Consider the following 19,599-nt stretch of genomic DNA (forward strand, 5'->3'; position numbering starts at 1 on the left):
CTTAAAACCCTCTTCCATAACTGATTCTTTTCTTCATCATCTTTAAATCCGAAAACCACCATTGATTCTGCATCACTGTTTCTCCATCACCGAAAACAACCATAGTTCCACGGCCGAAAACCACCATCGTTCCTTCATCAGATTGTAATCAAGTAAGTTATTTATTATTTTTAGTCTCTCTCTCTAAAACGCATCGTCTTCTTCATCTTCGAATCTGTTTCATCATCTCCCATATTTCTGTTTGTTTTTTTTATTAAAATCTGTGTTCTCATCGTCCATTTTCTTCATCTTCTGCATCATCCGTATATTGTCTCCAAAGTTTTTAATTTCGTGCCAATTTGTTCTAACAGAATTTGAAATATAACTTTTTTACAAAACATAACCTATTTTTTGTAGAAAAAAAATACATATTTGTTTCCTAATTATTATTTGTTGCAGGTAACAATTTGTTCCCTGATTCTTGTTTTGCTTCTTAAGTGACGCGTAATTTATTGGTGAAGTTTAATATTTCATTACATAACAAAACTGACTTTTTATTATCTAAACATTTTATTTACTAAAAACATTACAAAATTTACTAAAGGGTTATTTCCCAAATGACCCACAACTTTGTGACCAGCTTCGTGCCTAACCCCCTACTTTGTCAAAAATACCCAAATGACCTTCTTTTTGAGATTCCTTTATAACACCGTTAACCAGTCATCATTTCTCTCTCCTCCATCTCATAACCTCTCTCTGCCACCTCAACTTCTCGCCACTTCATTATCTTCTCGGTCATTCCCTTTTTAGGGTTTCTTTTGGGTGGTAATTGAGTAGGGATTCCCTAGGTAGTAGATTTGTTATGTTGAGGGTAGTATGTACCAAACACCTAAAAGACTAAAAATCCATTTTTTGACAAGATAAGACATTAAATCCTTTTGCAACAAATCCATACATCGATAACACAAAACTTTAAGTCCTTGGGGCAGATCTTTGATTAAAAGTTCTTAGTTTTTTATAAAAAAATGAATAACGCGTTCTTTTAAACTTCTTAAAAAAAGATCTGAATCAATAACATGAAAATTTAAAGTTCTTAAATAAAGGTCTGAACCACTAACACGGAACGTCAAAACTCTTAAAAAAAGGTCGAAAACAATAACAGCAAACTTCAAAGATCTTAAGAATTTTGAAGATCTGATACAAGTTCTGAACGAATAACCCTCACTTAGAATATTATTTTGAACTAAAAACCGATTGACCCTATTAAAAATCCATACACCAAAATCCTAAAATCAGATTTTTTTTTTTTTTTTTTTGTTGAACTACCTAAAATCAGATTTGCAACAAAAAAAAAAATTTCTAAAATCAAATATTGGTCGGACAGAATACGTGGGACCCACAGAAAAAGAGGAATCTTCCATTACACAGTGATTTACAGTAATACAGATAGGATTCAAACTTTCCTCATTTTCATCTTCTTAACATTGATGTTTTCACCCTCATCACAAACCAAACCTAAAGAGAAAACCTAGTTTAAACCCTTCAATTTTATAGAAGACAACCCTAAATCCATTTTCAATCCGAAGGAACCCTTTGGACAAAAGTAAGTAAACGTCATCTTCATCACCAAAGTTTTCTACTTTATTTTACTGTCATCTTCTTTTTTTTATCTGCTTCAGTGGGTGGGGTTCCGTTTCCCTCTTCTTTTTATTAATTTTTTTTGATCGGTTTCCCTACCCATGACTGTATTTTAATGGCTATTTGAATGGGGGTAATGATGTTGTATTGGACTAACCCTTTTCTTCTCCATTTTCACCTTTTTATTTTTGTTTGAAGAGAAGAACAGAGAAAAATGGGGGTGATTGTTTGTTTGAAGTGGGTTTAGGCGTTTCAGTACTGTTCTTTTCTTTTTTAAGGAATTTATCTTGTTAGGTTTTTGTATTGAGTAAATAGGGTTTTCATGAAATGAGCTCTTCACATCTAGTAAGGGGTTTGCTTGATCGCCCATATCATGCATTGTGTTCATTTTGAATTTTTCAGGATAATGCATGTGATATTTGCATACCCATTTTTTACTGGACCAGTATATTGTTCATGTCTGTGGACTTGACTAGGGATCTGCATACAAATTTTTGAGTTTGAAGTCTAAATTTGAATTAGTCTATCAATTTAGTTTAAGAGTTCTCTTGGTGTTTAGATGAAGTAGATGAAGATTGAAGCTTCCACTCTAACTCCTCTGACCCTGTACCAAAAGGTATTTTGGGTTTGTTTGAAATCAACAGTTGAAAGAAGTTTATTTCAACGTTGACTTCGGAAATGGGATAATTTTTCATGAAGATTATCTTCATGGTTAGTAGGAAATGCCCATAAAAAATTGTTTGTTGGATTATGTCTTATGTGAGCCAGACGGAGCGAACAACACACTAAGCGTGTGAAAACACAGTGTATGCAGAGTTTTCGCTTTAATAAATGACGGGTAGTATGGTTAACTTGTCTTGTTTTGATGTATGGTTGGTTCATCAGGAGGATCATCCTCTAAAATTCGTAGTTTTCTTCTAAAGTATCAACATTGTTGACTATAGCAAAAGTTGCAACTATTAACAGAATTGCTGCATTTGTACCTCTCTTTTTTCGTCTTCTTCTTCTGCTTTTGAGGAATTTTTCTCGGATATTTAGTTTGTTTCCAGCTAGATTTCCGTGCTATGGGTATTTAATGCTTCTTTTCTCGTATGCTTTATAATTTGAATCTCCTAAACCCACCTTTTCTGGAGTTATTTCCCTTTACGGTTGAAGGCTGTTGTTGGTCCACCTACTAAAAGTCGAAAGAGAGAAACTTTCTTTTTAATTCTCTGGCGAAATTCTCTGGTAAATTGGAAGACCCCTGACTGTTCCTGATATTGAAGTTCAAGTCTTGCGAGACTCAAATTCTTGCATTATATATATGTATACGCGCGCGCACACACACACACACACATATTTACAAAGAGATTTATTCTTTGAACTGGCTGATGGGTTGTCTTTACATGCGCCTTAAGTAGGATACTTCTATTAGAAAGTTGTCCAAATTTTAGCTTGACCCGCTATTATATCTCATAAAATTATAAATTTCTGTCCTCAAGTCTCATAGGCTGTTAGCCTTTCGAACTTCTGGTGCATTTGGGCTCCTCAGTACTCCATTTGTAGTTCAACTTAATTAACTGATTTTTTAATTATTGTGGGAATCTAAGTCCATCTATATACATGATAATCAGTCTTGATTTCTCAAGAACTATTAAATGTCTCCTGTTACTATTTTCAACTTGGGGAAGTATGGATATTAAGGAACCTCAAAATATTGATGAATTCTTTTGAATTTCTTATAGACCATTTGAGTTGCTCTATGAATGAGAAGTTATCAACTAACTCTTATGTATGGAATTATGGATTCATGGAAGATGTTCTTTTGGCATGTCTGTGTGAATATGACTACGGCATTTGCTTTTTACGCATAACTTGTTCGGATGGCCTAACTAGGTAGTTTCATTATCAAGTATGCTACTACGATTAAGAAGTAGAGCTAAAAATTGGACTTACTGACTCAACCTTATTTGTATCTGTTACAAATGCAGATTAATCATTCCTCAGAAGGCTTTCTTGTTTAAGAATGGATAGAGCTGAAGTGTCTTTAGATGTTCATGATCATGGTACGTTAGTTGACAGAAAAAGGCAAAGAGTTAAATGCAACTATTGTGGCAAACAGGTAAGTGGGTATACTCGTCTTAAGCAGCACTTAGGAGGAATACGTGGAGATGTATTACCTTGTCTAGAAGTTCCTGAGAATGTGAAGCTACAAATGAAAAGCATTGTACTTGAAAGGCACAATGAAATGGTGAAGAGGGAGGTTGTGCAATTGCTTGATTCAGATACTCCATTAAAGAGTGATTCATATTCTAACTCCTCTGACCAAAAAAGGAACCATCTTAAATCCGTTGAACGCCACTTTTCAAAGAAGAGACAACATATTATATCCGACTCATCATCAGATGAGGAGGATGACCACCAAGTTTTATCTCGCAGAAAGTTGGATTCACATACTCCGAAGTCTTACTCGGTTGAAGATGACTCACTTAGACAAGCACAAAGGTCTGTAGGTAGGTTCTTTCTCGAAAATGGTATTGATTTTAATGCTGCAAAATCTGCTACCTTCCAAAAGATGATACGTTCTCTCGTTGGATCGGGATCAACCCAGTATAAAGGTCCAAGTAGTGATGACCTTAAAGGGTGGGTTTTAGAGGAAGAAACAAAAGCAATACAAGAGTATGTAGAAGAAGTCAAATCTTCGTGGGGAAGAACTGGGTGTAGTATTTTGTTGGACGGATGGACGGATAACAAAGGCCGGAATCTGATTATGTTTTTAGTTGATTGTCCACGAGGCCCAATATTTCTGAAGTCCGCTGATATTTCAAACAAAGCTGAAGATGTTGATGCAATGGTTTTATTGTTAAGTGGAGTGATCGAGGAGGTTGGAGTCGAGAATGTAGTTCAGATCGTTACATATACTACACTTAATCCTATGGTGGCTGTGGGCAAAATATTAGCCGATAAATATAGGAGTATTTTTTTTACTTTTTGCGCATCTCACTGTATAGGCCTCATGTTGGATAAGATTGGGACAATGGATCTGGCAAGAGAGGTACTTAGTAAGGTGAAAACCATCACAAGGTTCATATACAGCCGTGGATCTTTGTTAAAACTCATGAAAAAACACACTTTTGGAGAAGATCTAGTTAGCTTCTCTAGGATCGGCTTTGCAGTACCCTTTTTAACATTAGAGAAAATTGAACGTGGAAAGAAGAATTTGGAGAGGATGTTTTCTTCATCTTCATGGAGGAACTCGGCTTGGGCTTCTACAACTGACGGAAGGAAGGTCGCCCGTTTAGTTGGGGATTCGTCATTTTGGGCTGAGGCCAGGATGCTAATAAAGGCGAGTACTCCGCTTATACGTTCTCTGCATCTAATTAATGGTGGAGATAATAAACCCCAACTGGGTTACATTTATGAAACCATGGACCAGGTAAAGGAGACGATCAAAGAGGAATACAACAACAAGAAAGCTAAATACATGCCTTTCTGGAACATTATTGATGAGATTTGGGATAACCAACTCCATAGCCCTCTCCATTCGGCTGCCTACTTCTTGAATCCCAGTCTTCGTTATTCTAGTGATTTCTCTTCTGATGCAGAGGTTGAATGTGGACTTTTCTGCTGCATTGTGCGCATGGTAGAGGATAAACAGAAACAGGATTTAGTGATAGCACAATTACATGCGTATGGAGGGGCTATTGGTTCTTTTGGCAAGGAAGCTGCTATTGATCAAAGGACGAAACTCACTCCAGGTTAGGGAGCTCTATCTTTCTTACATCTTGTGGGTTCAATTATTCAATTACTTGTTAGGGTAACTTTTGAACTGCTTTACTATATATTGGTTATTGCATGCAGCTATGTGGTGGTCTTTGCATGGAGGCCAATACCCTGAATTGCAAAAGATTGCTACTCGGGTTCTATGCCAGACGTGTACTGGTGCTTTAAAATATGGTCTGAAAAGGAGCTTATCTGAGCAGTTTCATAACAACGAAAGAAGCAAATTAGAACAAGAAAGGTTGAAAGAGATGATATTTGTTCGCCACAATCTTAAGTTGTATCAATACTCGAATGGAGATTATAGTGACATTTTCGCTGAAGAGATCGAGCAAATCAATGAATGGGTTGTTGATGAGATAGTGGAACAAAATGATGAAGGGAATTCATAAGTGAACCAAAGACTGAGCCATGTGAGATGGTTATTCGACGAAAATAAGAGGAAGAATGAGGTGAAGATGGGATGAGGAACTATTTTGTGCTCGATCAAGTCCTCTATGATCTGCTGTGAGAGCTTGGCATCTGGTGCTGACTTTTGGGAGTCGTTGGCATGTGTGTGTATACATACATATATATATATATTATATTGGGATGATAGAAAACTTTTGTAGTGAACTAAACTTTGATGGAGAGAGCAGGGGCAAGGAGTCTGCTCCAATTCAAAATCCAACAGGTTGATATGTACATGGAACTTTTACTAGTGATTTGTTGGTGCAGTTAAGTTATCTTTTGTTAAATATGGCTACTTTTTACTGGCTTAATTTGTCTAACTTACCGTGTCTTTTTTCTAAGTCAGATATGAAATCTGATTCAAGGTCTGAATTGAATTGGTCAGGTTTGATACTGTTTGTTTAAGTCTGGACTCATCTAAATGACTGATTTAGGTTGATTTTGGGTCCATTTGAATTAGACAAATCATATTTAGACATTGCGAGAAAAACAAACTTAAGAACATCTCAAAAACAAATACCCATTAGCCATAACAGTAAACTCGTTTCGCTCTCTTACGAAATCTTTTCTCTGTCTCAGAACATCTCAGAAGCAATTTTCGTGTTTAAACATCTGATTAAATACAATTCACTGTCTGAGAACTGCAACCAAATATCTATCTTTTCTCTGTCATTATTGTCTCAATACAAAGTAATGTTTTCAGAAGAAAATAGCACTTGCTAGTGAAGCGGAAAATTTCAACAGACTAGCAGAAATAAGGCGCTATGAATGATGTAGAAAAGGAAGAAACACCATCCAATTACAACCTCATTGAGATCTTTCCACTGTATTTTTTGATTCATTTGGTCCAAGGACAAGTATCTGATACCAGAAACAACATCAGCGGATAATTCCGCCCATAGCTAGGCATCACTCCAAAGAATGTCGACGGATGGTTAGTGTTCATCTTCACTTTCCTTGATTAGATTACAAATATCAGAGCATTCCACCAGACTGAAAATGTAGCATATAGAGAAACCATTAAACAGACCACAAGACCTCATCGATTTGGGTCCCCTGTTTCATGACGTGCTTAGTCTTATTTCAGTTAGACTAACTTCACATCAATCTATAAGTTTAGCACGAGATCATCCTCACAAAAAATTACATTGTCAGACGAAATTGGGTGTTTTAGTGAGGGCCATTTGTAGCAATCTTACAAGGCAAAGAGCGATAATAACATTTGATATATTACTTAGAACATACATGTATACATACCAGTATTGACGAGAACGAAATCCTTGCTTGAAAACAACAAGTGGCCTGCATAAAAGTATAAACATTTAGTATTAGCCAGAATTAGATCAAGTTTGTCTATCCTAAATTAAGAAACCAAAGTGGCTGGGTACCTGAAGGCATTGAGAGGGCCTTCGCCATCACCACCTCGGACACAAGTTGTTACGCAACTGCGTGTGCAAGCTTCAGCTTTCTTCGACTTTGGCCTTTGTATCTTTCCTTTCTTGTGGTTTTTCTTGTTATTGTTACAATCGAGTTCACCATTACACTCGTCTTCTGATGACGATGAAAGCATCTGAGGAATGTTGTTCAAAGTTTCATCATCCAATACTCTTCTTGAATTGGAAGCTGCATTTGCTATTGTACTGGTACTAACCAACACCATTACTGCTGCTGCTGCTGCTGCTAAAATTCTTGTCAAAGCTACTGTTCTCCTATCACTCCTATTGCTAGTACTTCTGCTGCTGCAGTATCCCTCAGATTTTAGGGGATAATCACTAACCATTTTGATGCTCTTCCTCTTTGATTTCTTCTTATTCTTGTACCTAATTCTGTCATTTACATTACCCATAATCACCATGGAGGTTTTGCTGCTGCTGCTGCTGCAAGTACTACTCGGATGACGACGAAGATGAATTTGAGTTCCAACTGTTATTCTCCCATAAACTAAGGACATGTTTTTGTAAATTCTTCCTGATTTCTTATGAGAGATGGATATCTATCTCTCTGGTTTCATTTCACTTCCCTTACTTCTAGTTTCCTTCCTAACTCCGTATATTACTTTCTATTTGACATTTCCCCCTTCAACATCCTCAAATTTAGGCTTAGTCCCTCCATATACTTTCTATATAACAGGATGATGCTACTCGACTAAGATAAGAGGAAGATGTTAAAATATTCGAATTTTGAGAAATCTGATTTGGTTGAGCGGTATCATGTGTTGTTTTCCCTAGAAAAAAGCAGACCTGGTTCCTTTGTGCCGAAGTGTTTTAAAACCATGTTGACTTTTACAAAAAGTAAATACTTGAAACCTCAGGGACCCTATTAGAGTAGACATTTAAACAAAGGGATGTGTGCATAAATAAACCTCCATATGGTCCCACTTTATCTCTTCATTTCTTTATATTTTTCCTCACCACATACTCACTTTATGCGCCTTCCCCTACTCTTTTTTTTTTTTTTTTTTTTTTTTTTTTTGAGCAGCCCATCATACATCACTGGCACTGGAGCTATGCGCTCTTTAAAGTGGGGCTGTAACACCTCCATATACACAAATCTAGGGTTAACATTTCTACATATTTTGTGGGGCATTAAATCATAATGTGAAAATTTCTACTACATGTCAGTAGAATATTTTTGTGGGGCATATATTCATGCTAAAGTTATAAAAATAATTTTGTACATTTCGGTGTATTTTACATCGGGAATAATGCTCAACATCAAATATAGAGAAGTTTCATAGCTAATGTTCAAAGTTGTTAAAGGTAATGATGTTTTTTTCTCAAGACTTGGTCAAAACAAGTTGGCCAAGTATAACTAGAGACAAGAATTTTTGAGTTTATAGCTCAAAAAACGGACCCTAATAAGACATTTAGTCCTCTCTAATCCTATAAAGGGTTTCAAAACAAAAAAAAATAATACAAATGGATATCTAGTCCATTTGGTCTCATCTAGAGAGAAAACACAAATCCCTAGAATACCAAATAATTTATAATACCTAAACTAGCCTTCCATATATATAAGATCTAATTTAAGCTCAAATCGACCAATATTCGTTTCCTTTTTTTATCTCCCTGTTTCTCTCTCCAATTACCGACTCTAAAGGAAGAAAGAAATCGTTATCTTCCTTAAATTTGTAACCGAAACCTTCTCGTCCTATCTTTCTCTCTCTATACATCTTCATCTTCTGAAACTATCCTCCATTAAAATAGAAAACTTTGTAACCGAAACCTTCTCGTCCTATCTTTCTCTCTCTGTACATCTTCATCCTCTGAAACTATCCTCCATTAAAACAGAAAACTGAGTTTCTAAGTTCAGGTAAAACTCAAATCAAATTTTTATGATTTCTGATTATGTTTCGATTGAAAATCTTCCATTAACTTTTTCATTATCATTAGAGCTATTCAAAATCATCATCTTAACTGTTAATCAGGTAAACAATTTTCTTATTTGATGATTTTGTTTCAGATCAAGAAAGTTATTATTGTCTTTTTCTCTCTAAAGTTTGTATTAATGATCACGATCTTGATGAGATTAATACTTCATTTCTAAATCTTACAAATCGATTTTACTTATTGTTTGCAATCAATCGTCATATCAGTTATCAATAGATTTGAAGTTTATGCAAAGTATGATATTCAAATTTTCTTCAGATCTGATTTTTTTTTTCCGTACAGATTGATGAAACGTGATTCTTTCGCACGGTTACTCATAACAGAATTAACATTATATATACTTTAGAATAAATTACCATAATGTAACGTAAATTATATAAACTTTTCCCTACGATGTTTATCAAATTGAGAACATGATATATATTCTGGTTCTGCAAATTTTTCACGAATAACATTGACATTATATTATTTTGTGTAAATCATACGTAATTTATGGAACATTATGTATGATTTAATATCAAAACAGTTCTCGTTTTATTATTAGAACATCTTTGATTTACATATGTAAATCCTGTGTACTTTTCTGTAAAGTACATGTAATTTATTCAAATGTTCATATAATTTACTGCAAATAATATACTTGTATATATAATTTATTTGGATTAATCTATCTCATTTTGTTATCACAGATGGAGTTCCAGGCAGAATCATCAAATCAAAATAAGGAAATCAAACTGAAATCAGATGGTTGGGATAAGATATTTACAGAACCAGGACAGTTATTTTCTGGGGGTGCAAAAGCTTTTCGGTATGCTCCTAGGCAATATAGCATCAACACCAGTCATGATTTCAAATTCATAAAGAATGATTATAAGCGTGTTACTGCTGTGTGTCCTGTTGAAGATTGCAAATGGATAGTGCATGGATGGGCACCATTGAAATGCGATTCTATGTTCATATTGAAAGACATGGAAATGAAACATGATTTCATTATTTGTGATAAATATCTCATTATTTTTCACAAAGTTTGCATAATTTATTGTAAATTATACATAATACCGTATTTACAGTTTAGGTATATAACGTTTAAAATTATACTTTATCATTAGTATATCATAATTTGTTGTACATCATTAAATCCCATTGTAATACATACTTATTGTATATCAGTATACAATATAAGTTCCTTCATATAAATGACCACAATCAGAAATTACAAGGTTTGATCAATTAAAAACTTTTAAATTTTTGTTGTTATCATTGGTTATTTATCAAAAAATACCGAATCCTGTGGTAAATCACGGATACTTGTGAATAAATTATACATACTTTACAGTAGTTTAAGTTATACCGGACCGAAATTAACATAATTTATTAAACAGATTTCTAAAAATTGATTTATGACGAAGCTTTGAACATCAGAAACTATGTCACAACAGAAAAAATCATAAAAATCAACCCAAAATCTCACCATAACGTTGAAACAAACTGCTTTATGATGAAAAATAACCATGCAAACTCGGTTTTATATAGATTTTCACCTGAAAGTGATGATGGTTCGAAACCCAAACGAATCGAGAAACCTTTTCGTTTTAATGACGATGATACCTCTTCAACTGAATCGGAATCTTGAAAGATTAAGAAAGTTGAAGAATAAAACCGGTTTCTTACCTTCTGGAAAATGGCGATTCAATTTTCTCATTAGGAGTTTGGAGCGTTTCAATTTGGGAAAGTTGTGATTTTTGCCTAAACAGTACAACTGATGAGAGAGAAAGTCGATTAAGGGATTTTGTTGTAAACGGAAATAATCCAAAAATCACGCTTCATTTAACCGTTACCAAGATTCGCTCGGCCCCACATTTAGAAATCCCGTGTAAACAGAGTTGGGACATAACTGGAAATAAAATAGAGATGGTAAGGGTTTTTTGACCAAAGAGTAAAAGAACTAAAAATCCATGTTTTGGGAAGATTGGACCCTAAACCCTTTTTGAACATTATTTTGGGCTATATACCCACAGACCCTAGAGACAATGGCCATCTTCTTCGACTGTAAACAATTTTTCCTCTCTTTAGAGATTTTGATATTTTTTCCACTATCAACGATCTTATATGTGTAACTTCTGTTAGTTCATCCATGTTAAAAATCCGTCCTGATTCAAAGATGTCATCGACCGGAGAACTTGCCTGTTCTTACGCAGTTATTATCCTCCATGACAATGTGATCTCGGTCGCTGTGATATTGAAGTATTGGGTATGGATCAAGATGCTGTAGGAGATTCAAAGTAAATAATTGTTACTGTGCACTTTTGCAAAGAACAATGAAATATTAATCTAGGGTTTGATGGATTTTGTTTCATGTGATGGTTGATTAATTGTTTCGTATTATAGGTTAATTCTTAAGTTTGTGTTTCATCAAGGTTTACTTTTGTAATTATGTTTGATAAGAGAATATTGAAGTAGAAAGCTACGGTTTGATGGATTTGGTTTCATCATGTGATGTATAATTTAGGTGGCCAATACGTGGACAACTGTTTTTTTTTTATATGGACAACTATTTTCGGTACCGGTGCGAGTCAATTATGCTTGACTTAGTTGACTTTGATTTAATAAGGGGACAACTCCATAAAGTCTTAAATACTAACAATTACTAACTTGTGGACCATTAACAAAATAATAGTTCAAAATTGAAAACCTAAGTCGTCTTCTTCTTCATCATCTTCTCCATCATCTTCTTCTTCTTCCTTCTTCTTAGTCTTATTCTTATTCTTTTACTGCTACTAAAAGTAAAATATAGTTTCTACCACTTCCTTTTGTTTTTCATCAAACCCTAGATGAATGAAGAAGATAAAACTCATCAATCTCCACTTGTTTGTAAAAAAAAATCTAGGGTTTTGAAATTTTTGATTTCTAGGTTTTAAAAGTTTAACGGGTTTTAGGGTTTTTAGATCTAATCTTTCTGGTTAGGAATATCCTTCAACAATTTCCTTCCCTTTGTTTGATACCATAATCTTCTCCAAAAAAATTTTCTCTCTAGAATTTTGGGTTGATGATGAAGATGAAGTAGTAAAAGAAGACAAACTTACTTAGGATTTATGGAAAAAAGAGGGAGGTGTTAAAATAATACATCTAATTCTAAGAGGACTTGAGTGAAAATAATAGAGAGTTGTCCCCTTAGAAACTGGTGTCCATATTAAAAAATTAATTATTTTGGTTGTCCACATAAAATAGTTGTCCATATAAGAAAAACGATTGTCCACGTATTGGCCACCATGATTAATTGATTTGTTATTATAGGTTAATTTCTTAAACTAAGTTTTTGTTTCATTAGGTTTAGTTTTTAATAATGTTTCATTAAAGAATATTGAAGTAGAAATCTAGGGTTTGATAGGAAAAGAAAAAGAAGGAACAAGACAAATGAAGAAGAAGAAGAAGAAGAAGAAGAAGAAGAAGAAGAAGAAGAAGAAAGAATATTGTGGGTTGAAAGACGCCAAAAAGGCGACTTTTTTGAAAGAGAAGGAAAATGAGCATTGCCTCAATAGACCATGTTACCTTAATAGACCACATTGGCACTAATCATTTGCGCGATAGTCTTTTTAGTAAGTTTGTCACTAACAACTTTGGACATTGTCAAACTTTCTTCTTGTGCACGGGAAATTAAGGTCAAAGATTAAATGTGGTGTTGGTGTTGCTAAAAGGACATGCCAGTAGTTGTTTTGGCACTTACCACTAATACGAGACTCTCACTCCCTCACTTCTGGTTGAATTGGAAAATCTCTTTTGACAAAGTCACGGGTTACTCCCCCTCACTGCCCGAACTCTAGTCCACTGTTAAAATCTCTCTTTTTCTCGTTAAACTCTTTAAAATCCCAAAATTTCTTCTTATCTCCAAAATCACTCTTCTTCTCATTCCCACTTTTGCTGGCCAATAACCACCAATCTAGAAAAAAGAAAAGAAGAACATATACTTAATGGTGGAATCAATAGCTTCTTTTCACCCCTCATTTTATTCTCTAAAGTACCTCAAACGTTACAGCGGTTAAAATGAGCTACCAATGGTGAAATAGGTAACAGTGTCTGGAGGAGGAGTTAGACAACAAATTGAGAAAGAGAGGTTCGGTTTTCTGATCAAACTCGATTTTTTGGTTAGAGGCTATTTTCTAGACAAAATCAAATGTGTGTGTAAATGACACGTGAGTACATGAGGGAAAAAAAACGTTTTGAAATTGTGAGTGAGAATTAACCACGAGTTTAAGTAGTAAAAACTGTTACAATATCTTTTCATATTTTGAGATATCTCATATAATATCCTTCCTATATGGAGATACTAGGAATTAGCAAATATTAAAAACTAGTAAAGATCCTAGAAACTAGTAAAGATCCTAGAAACTAGTAATTAGTAAATATATTGTAAAATTAAAAACTAGTAGTATTCTAACTCTATAAATAGAGTGTTGTATTTCTTTTGTAATCATCAAGTAATAAAATAATTTCTTTGATCACTTTAAACTTGGTACCAGAGCCAATGATCTTAGGTTTTACTTCGAATTTCTGTCGGTTGAAGGAGAAGGAACCTTTATCTGTATATTCATCTTCTTGTTTTTAAAGAGAAAACTTATTTTGTTATTAGAAAGAAGACAAAAAGACAAAACAATAACTTTAATTGTTATTGTGTGGTCTGTATTGTCTCACAGTTTACAAAGCTTTGAGGTGGTAAAACATATCTTCTCAGAGGTTCAATTTTTATTTTATTTTCTGATATACTTTCTTCTTTATAACTAATATAATGGTAAAGATAGATCTGAAAATTGGTACGATTTTTCAGTCACAGGGATCCTTTAATTCATGGATTATATTGAATGAAAAAAATTATGATATGTGGTCTCAAATCATGGAGATGCATATCCTTGAAAAGAAAAACTTTCGTTTATTCGTGGTAATTCATTACCACATACTGAATATGACATTAAATATGAGAAGTGGTATGCAAAAAATCAAAAAGTCAAGAGATGCTTGTTGATGTATTTGACTCCAGAAATTATGAAGTGATACATTCGTTTACCTACAACTCGTGACATTTGGAAAGCTAGCTTTATGTAAAGCTTTTTATGATGTCTTCTCATTCAATCAAAGGACGTTTTCCGCCAAACAGAATGGGAGGATACTCTGTGTATATTACGGTGAACTGGTTGAGATCTTTAGATTAGATCACCGTGAAAAGTGATCAGGGAAAACGAAAATGATATTGTATCTTATCGTAAATCAGTTCAACAAGAATGTGTGCATATTTTTCTTGCTGGGTTAGATGGTGAATTTGAACAAATTCGGGGTGAAATTTTGAGAAAAGATCCAATTCCTGATTTGGAAGAGTGTTATGTATTGGTTCGCCGAGAGCTTGTTCAATGCACAACAATGAACGGAGAATCTGAAACAAATGATGCTTCCGCAATGATTACTCGCAATAATACAAAGCCAAATCTTGTTAAAGCTATTGATCAATCTGACAAATCTACTTATTAAGTGTACTCACTGCAACAAAAATAGTCATACCAAAAGTCGTTCTTATGAACTAGTAGACTATCTAGAATGGTGGGATCATAATCGAAAGAAAAACTCCAAGAAGACCCTTGTAGCTGCACTTATTGAGACGGAGGAAGATAACTCAACTATTGAGCAAGCTTCAGCAATGGTAGCCACTACAGGTAACGTAGGTAAGGTTTTAAATATCTACACATGTTTTGAATAATAGTTGGATAATTGATTCTGAAGCAACAAATCATATGACTTTTGATTTTAGACAGATTTTAACCATTAATCAATCTTCAAATAAATGTGTATCTACCGCCAATGACACTTCAACCTTTGTTGTAGGGGAATGACCTATATCTCTTACTGACACCCTGAATTTGAATTCTGTTTTGGTTGTGCCATCTTTATCTCCTAATTTATTATCAGTGTGATTAAATAACTACCGATTTATTTTGTGTTGTGATTTGTTGGCCTGAATTACTTGGACTTAATATCTGAAAGCTCTACTAAATTGTGCTAGGCATTAGTAGTGAATAGTTTGGAAGATAAAAGTAAAGTTGAAATATGGTTATGGCATCGACGTCTGGGACATGATTCCCTTGGATACCTTACAAAATCATTTTCATTGTTATTTATTAATTGTGATGTTTCAAGTTTTCGATGTGATGTTTGTGCACTTTCAAAAAATCATCCTACATCACCGTTAAATTTAAATAAATGTCCAATTCCTTTTATCATCTTAGGTTCTGATGTTTGGAGTCCATCCAAGGTTCTTAGGTTAGGTGCGTCATGGTGGTTTGTTACATTTATTGATGATTGTACTAGGATGACTTGGGTGTGTTTGATGAAATCTAAAGGTGAGGTAAAAGTATTATTTCAGAAGGTTCATAAATTATTTATTACTTAGTACGACTCAAAAGTCCAGATACTTCGTAGTGACAATTGATATGTCGAAAAAAAGTTTCCACCCGCAAGTATACGAGATCAAGTGATAATAAATCAAGTAAGACCGTAGTCGATCCTCAAGGACAAGTAACTTTGCTTTAAATCTAGAATTTAACCCCCTTTCATTAAGGGCGTGTTTGATTGGCATTTTCCTAGGGGAAATGGAAATTGTTTCTCTAAAATCAAACAGTTTCATTTGTTCGATTAACATTTTAGAGAATGAAAAAGTTTCTATCACGTGAATAATTTTCTCAATTTTCCCTAAAATGGAGGGAAAGCCTGACCCACTCCTCCCATGAGAATCTGTCCTCGTATTTGAGGGACTTCATCAACCACTTTTAATTAAAAAAACACCCTGGGATGCTTATTCCATCGCCTATTCCACTTGCTTTACCCTAAATTTTAAATCTCTTCTTCAAGTGGTCATAATTACCTTCATTATAAGAGAAACCGTGATGTAATCTCACTGTTGTTTCTTGGAAACTAGATTTGGGGCATGCTCATTGGACCAAAAAATTAATATTGATGTTTTTCTTTGTTATAGTTTCTTTAGTTTGGTTGTAGTTTCTTAATTAGATTCTTAATTAATGAAACGAATTGAGTTTCCTGAACTTTAGTCTCTGATATCTCATGAATTTATGCCTTATTTTTTGAATTAGATAGGTCTATAAGATGAACAATATAAGAACTCAAATAGCTTAAATGACAAAGAACTAACAAAAGAACAAAAAAAAAAAATCTGAGTTTATTACTTGAGGATGATGGATGTACATAGGCTTGAAGAAGAAGATAATAGTGATTTTTTATTTTATTTTTCCTTTCCCCAAGTTAGAATCATGAAACCTATAGAAAGTGTTTACAAAGAAAAAGTTTCCCGAAGAAAATGTTTCTGAGAGAAAAAGTTTCTTTAGTTTTTTTCCTTTCCCCGAGATGTAATCAAATACAACCTAAATTGATTTTGATTTTGAAAATGATAAAACAATAACAAACTAAAGAGGAAGGGAGCAAGATGAGAAAAGACCTAGGATTTTAAAATCAAGTATATTAATTCACTTTCTAACACATGCAATTAATCAACTAAACCTCTTCCGTTATAACTCGAAATGTAATATAATAAACTTTTTAAATTCCGAAAGATATTCTTCATAAAGCCATTTTATAATCATGTATAAGACAATTGATTTAAACTAAAGAACAATCAAAAGATTTATTTAATCAATATCATGTCTCAAAAAGATCAAACAAAGATTCATCTACAACCCTAGATGAAGAGTTGGCTATACATAAAATTTAAGGAATATTCATTGAAATTATAAAATATATGAAATTACAAAAGAGAGAGGAAAAGAAATCACCAAAGTATATCCAATTCTACCATGTGCCTCCGTATTGTCCTATGCTTGCTCCAAATATGCTCAAGAATACCCTCAAAAACCAAGCAGTAACCTCTTTTAGTAGCTTGAGAATAGGTGAGAGGAGATATTTAGATCGTAGGAAAGAAATTGTTGATGTCAAAAAATGACTTTCCGTTATTAGTCAGGGAATCGAGACTTGATGCATGACAACGTCTATTATGAACGGATATTCCGTCTAGACGATTCATACTCCTTCCTTCGATTCCCGCCCCTTGCTTCTAGAAACCCGGGGGAAAGTCTGCAAAGGGTTCAGAAACTTCTCCGACGCTCAAGACCGTTAGATTGCTCTTTGCAGTTAAGAGTTTGAGTATTGAATGATCCTTGGGGAATGATTGAGTGTGTTCAACTTACTCAACTTTTTCTTGATGAAGGTGATGTGATGCCTTTTTATAGGTCGAATTGGGCAGACTGTGATAGACGGTGTAGATGAGGCGGTCGTGATCCACCGTTTACTAGTTAGGGTTTCTCTTTTGGTTTATCTAGTATCTAGAATAATTAGATGTTCCTATGTCCAAGGATACTTCGTAGATATCCTGTCAAGTTTATAGATCTTCTATGAGATGTTTCCTCCTTTGAGACTCTTGAAGCCCAAGGTTCTTAAACACTTAGAATCTTTAGCCGATTGAAATGTTTAGGAAGATTCAAGATTAAGTCGGTAAGCGTGCGGCGCGCTTCTGCCTTCCCAATTTAGGGCGTGAGGCGTCGGCCTTGCTTACGTGGACCCACCGTACTCTTCTTGAGAAATCCAGGCAGACCTGGTTGTGCTTTAGGCGAAATAGGACTGAGGCTCCTTAGCTGATCTTTGCCAACCTCGCAGTTCTGAGCTTAGGTGGCAGATCTTTGTGGGTCCAACAGTCTTGTTGCCTTAAGACGGGTTGACCCGTTGGACTTCTGGTCTATTCTTGATTTATTGGCGTTAGTCAACGGTTGAACATTTTGTGCATCATCAGAAATGATAGAGAAATTAGAAGTTTAGATGAAGAAATTGAGGAAATAAGAGATGAATTTCTCAAGAATGTTGAGGAAAAAAAGATAGGGTTTAGAAGAGGTGGATAAAAAATAAGAGGAAGAAGAGATGGGCAAGAAGAAGACTACAAGTAGGAGAAATGCGAAGGATTTTTGTGTAAGATATAAATTGGGAATAAAAGATACATTTATATGGGTTGGTTAAGATTTAGGGAGAAAAAGAGAATTTTGGGTTGCTTTTGAAACAAGAAAGGACACTTGTTGGCTATAGAAATCATGTGAGGACCAAATGGGGGGCAACAAAATAATTTTCTAAACCCTAAAATACCCAAATATGATCACAGGCGACGGAGAATAAATGGAGGGAAATCGCGGGCTATTGTGGAATGGGAGCATGGTATTAAGTTGCGAGAGATCCAGCGGCAGGCTGAAGAAAGAATTCGTGGATCAAGATGGATCTGGAGCTAGGCACGTATTGGGACTACGGTACGACGGATGCTCTGCGCTGTACTGAATCACACCTACAAGGGACAATATCGGTGCTTCGCGTGTACATGGAACTAAGTTGCTCCACACCTCAGGTTGCACCACGGTCATCCACTATTATCCCACTAGCCAGACCATGCCCGAGTGTATCCCGCTGGTCCACTTTCTTTGACTGCAACTTTGACTTTGGCTAATTTGTTCGTCCGAACTCCGATTTAACTTTCCTTTTTGTTTACAAGTTCGTTTTTGACTCTAGTTTTCACCTATATACTAATTTTGACCAAATGTACCAGAATACTCTTGTCTCCAAATGACCAAAATGCCCTTCGAGTATTTTGTTTTCCTATTTTTAGTCGTTTTCACACTTAACTCCGCAAAAAATACCTAATCAAGAAGACCAATCATTTTACTACAGTAAAGCCTCGAAATTGACTAATTCGCCTAAACTAAACGACTCAGATGAGACATTTTCATGACCCATCAATAACGGTGGAGAGTATATCGATAATGAACTTCGAACCTATTTGGAATCCATGGTATTGTCGATCAAACCACTTGCCCAAATACCTCTCAACAAAATGTAGTCGTTGAAAGGAAGAATTGTCATTTATTAGAAGTCATCAGACCTATGTTGATCGAAGCACATATGCCATTATCTTATAAGAGAAAAGCACTTCTTGCTGTAACCTATTTAATTAATAGAGTACCTTCTAGTACCATTGAGTTTGAGACTCCCTTTCAAGCTCTATCGGATGTTATAATCTCTCCGACAGTTTCAAATTTACCTCTTGATATCTTTGGTTGTGTAACATTTGTTCATCTTCATGAGCACCAACATACAAAATTACCTCCACGGGCATTAAGATGTGTATTTGTAGGATATCCTGCAAATCAGAAAGGTTACAGATGTTATCATCCTCCAACTAAACGAATGTTTGTTATTGTTAGCAGCAAAAATTTATCTCACTCAAACTTACAGAGTTGATTATAACAGAGACATTTGCTCCAGTTGCACAATCAACACAGTTTGTGTCTTGTTATTGTTA

At 34.7% G+C, this 19,599-nt stretch overlaps 2 protein-coding genes across 5 annotated transcripts; one reads left to right on the plus strand and one right to left on the minus strand.

Annotated features, from left to right (window-relative positions):
- Positions 1 to 1,353: 1,353 nt before the first annotated feature.
- Positions 1,354 to 6,113, plus strand: LOC147531827 (uncharacterized). Of its 3 annotated transcripts, none has more exons than XM_086648919.1 (3): positions 1,354 to 1,582; positions 3,588 to 5,354; positions 5,458 to 6,113. In XM_086648919.1, the coding sequence occupies exons 2-3, from the start codon at positions 3,623 to 3,625 to the stop codon at positions 5,766 to 5,768; spliced, it is 2,043 nt and encodes a 680-aa protein (XP_086505045.1). In that variant the 5' UTR covers positions 1,354 to 1,582; positions 3,588 to 3,622; the 3' UTR covers positions 5,769 to 6,113. The 3 variants fall into 3 exon arrangements, with proteins under 3 accessions (XP_086505045.1, XP_086505046.1, XP_086505047.1); XM_086648920.1 differs by having other exon boundaries at positions 1,560 to 3,492; XM_086648921.1 differs by lacking the exon at positions 1,354 to 1,582 and adding an exon at positions 1,820 to 1,837.
- Positions 6,114 to 6,321: 208 nt separating this feature from the next.
- LOC147531828 (uncharacterized) lies at positions 6,322 to 7,875 on the minus strand. 2 transcript variants are annotated; one of them, XM_086648923.1, is made up of 3 exons: positions 7,215 to 7,875; positions 7,084 to 7,128; positions 6,322 to 6,819 (listed from the first exon to the last, which is right to left on the minus strand). In XM_086648923.1, the coding sequence occupies exons 1-3, from the start codon at positions 7,775 to 7,777 to the stop codon at positions 6,762 to 6,764; spliced, it is 666 nt and encodes a 221-aa protein (XP_086505049.1). In that variant the 5' UTR covers positions 7,778 to 7,875; the 3' UTR covers positions 6,322 to 6,761. The 2 variants fall into 2 exon arrangements, with proteins under 2 accessions (XP_086505049.1, XP_086505048.1); XM_086648922.1 differs by having other exon boundaries at positions 6,322 to 6,782; positions 7,215 to 7,849.
- Positions 7,876 to 19,599: the final 11,724 nt, after the last annotated feature.

This window comes from Eschscholzia californica, unplaced genomic scaffold, assembly GCF_041429995.1.
Source record: "Eschscholzia californica isolate CP2 unplaced genomic scaffold, dmEscCali1.0.p SCAF_6, whole genome shotgun sequence".
Classification (NCBI taxonomy): Eukaryota; Viridiplantae; Streptophyta; class Magnoliopsida; order Ranunculales; family Papaveraceae; genus Eschscholzia; species Eschscholzia californica.

Coding starts and splice junctions, on each gene's coding strand:
- LOC147531827 (XM_086648919.1), top strand. CDS start 3,623: ATGGATAGAGCTGAAGTGTCTTTAGATGTTCATGATCATGGTACGTTA. Junction 5,355..5,457: donor AAGGACGAAACTCACTCCAG/GTTAGGGAGCTC, acceptor TATTGCATGCAG/CTATGTGGTGGTCTTTGCAT.
- LOC147531828 (XM_086648922.1), bottom strand. CDS start 7,777: ATGTCCTTAGTTTATGGGAGAATAACAGTTGGAACTCAAATTCATCTT. Junction 7,129..7,214: donor GGCCCTCTCAATGCCTTCAG/GTACCCAGCCAC, acceptor ACTTTTATGCAG/GCCACTTGTTGTTTTCAAGC. Junction 6,783..7,083: donor TTTCGTTCTCGTCAATACTG/GTATGTATACAT, acceptor AATCTAATCAAG/GAAAGTGAAGATGAACACTA.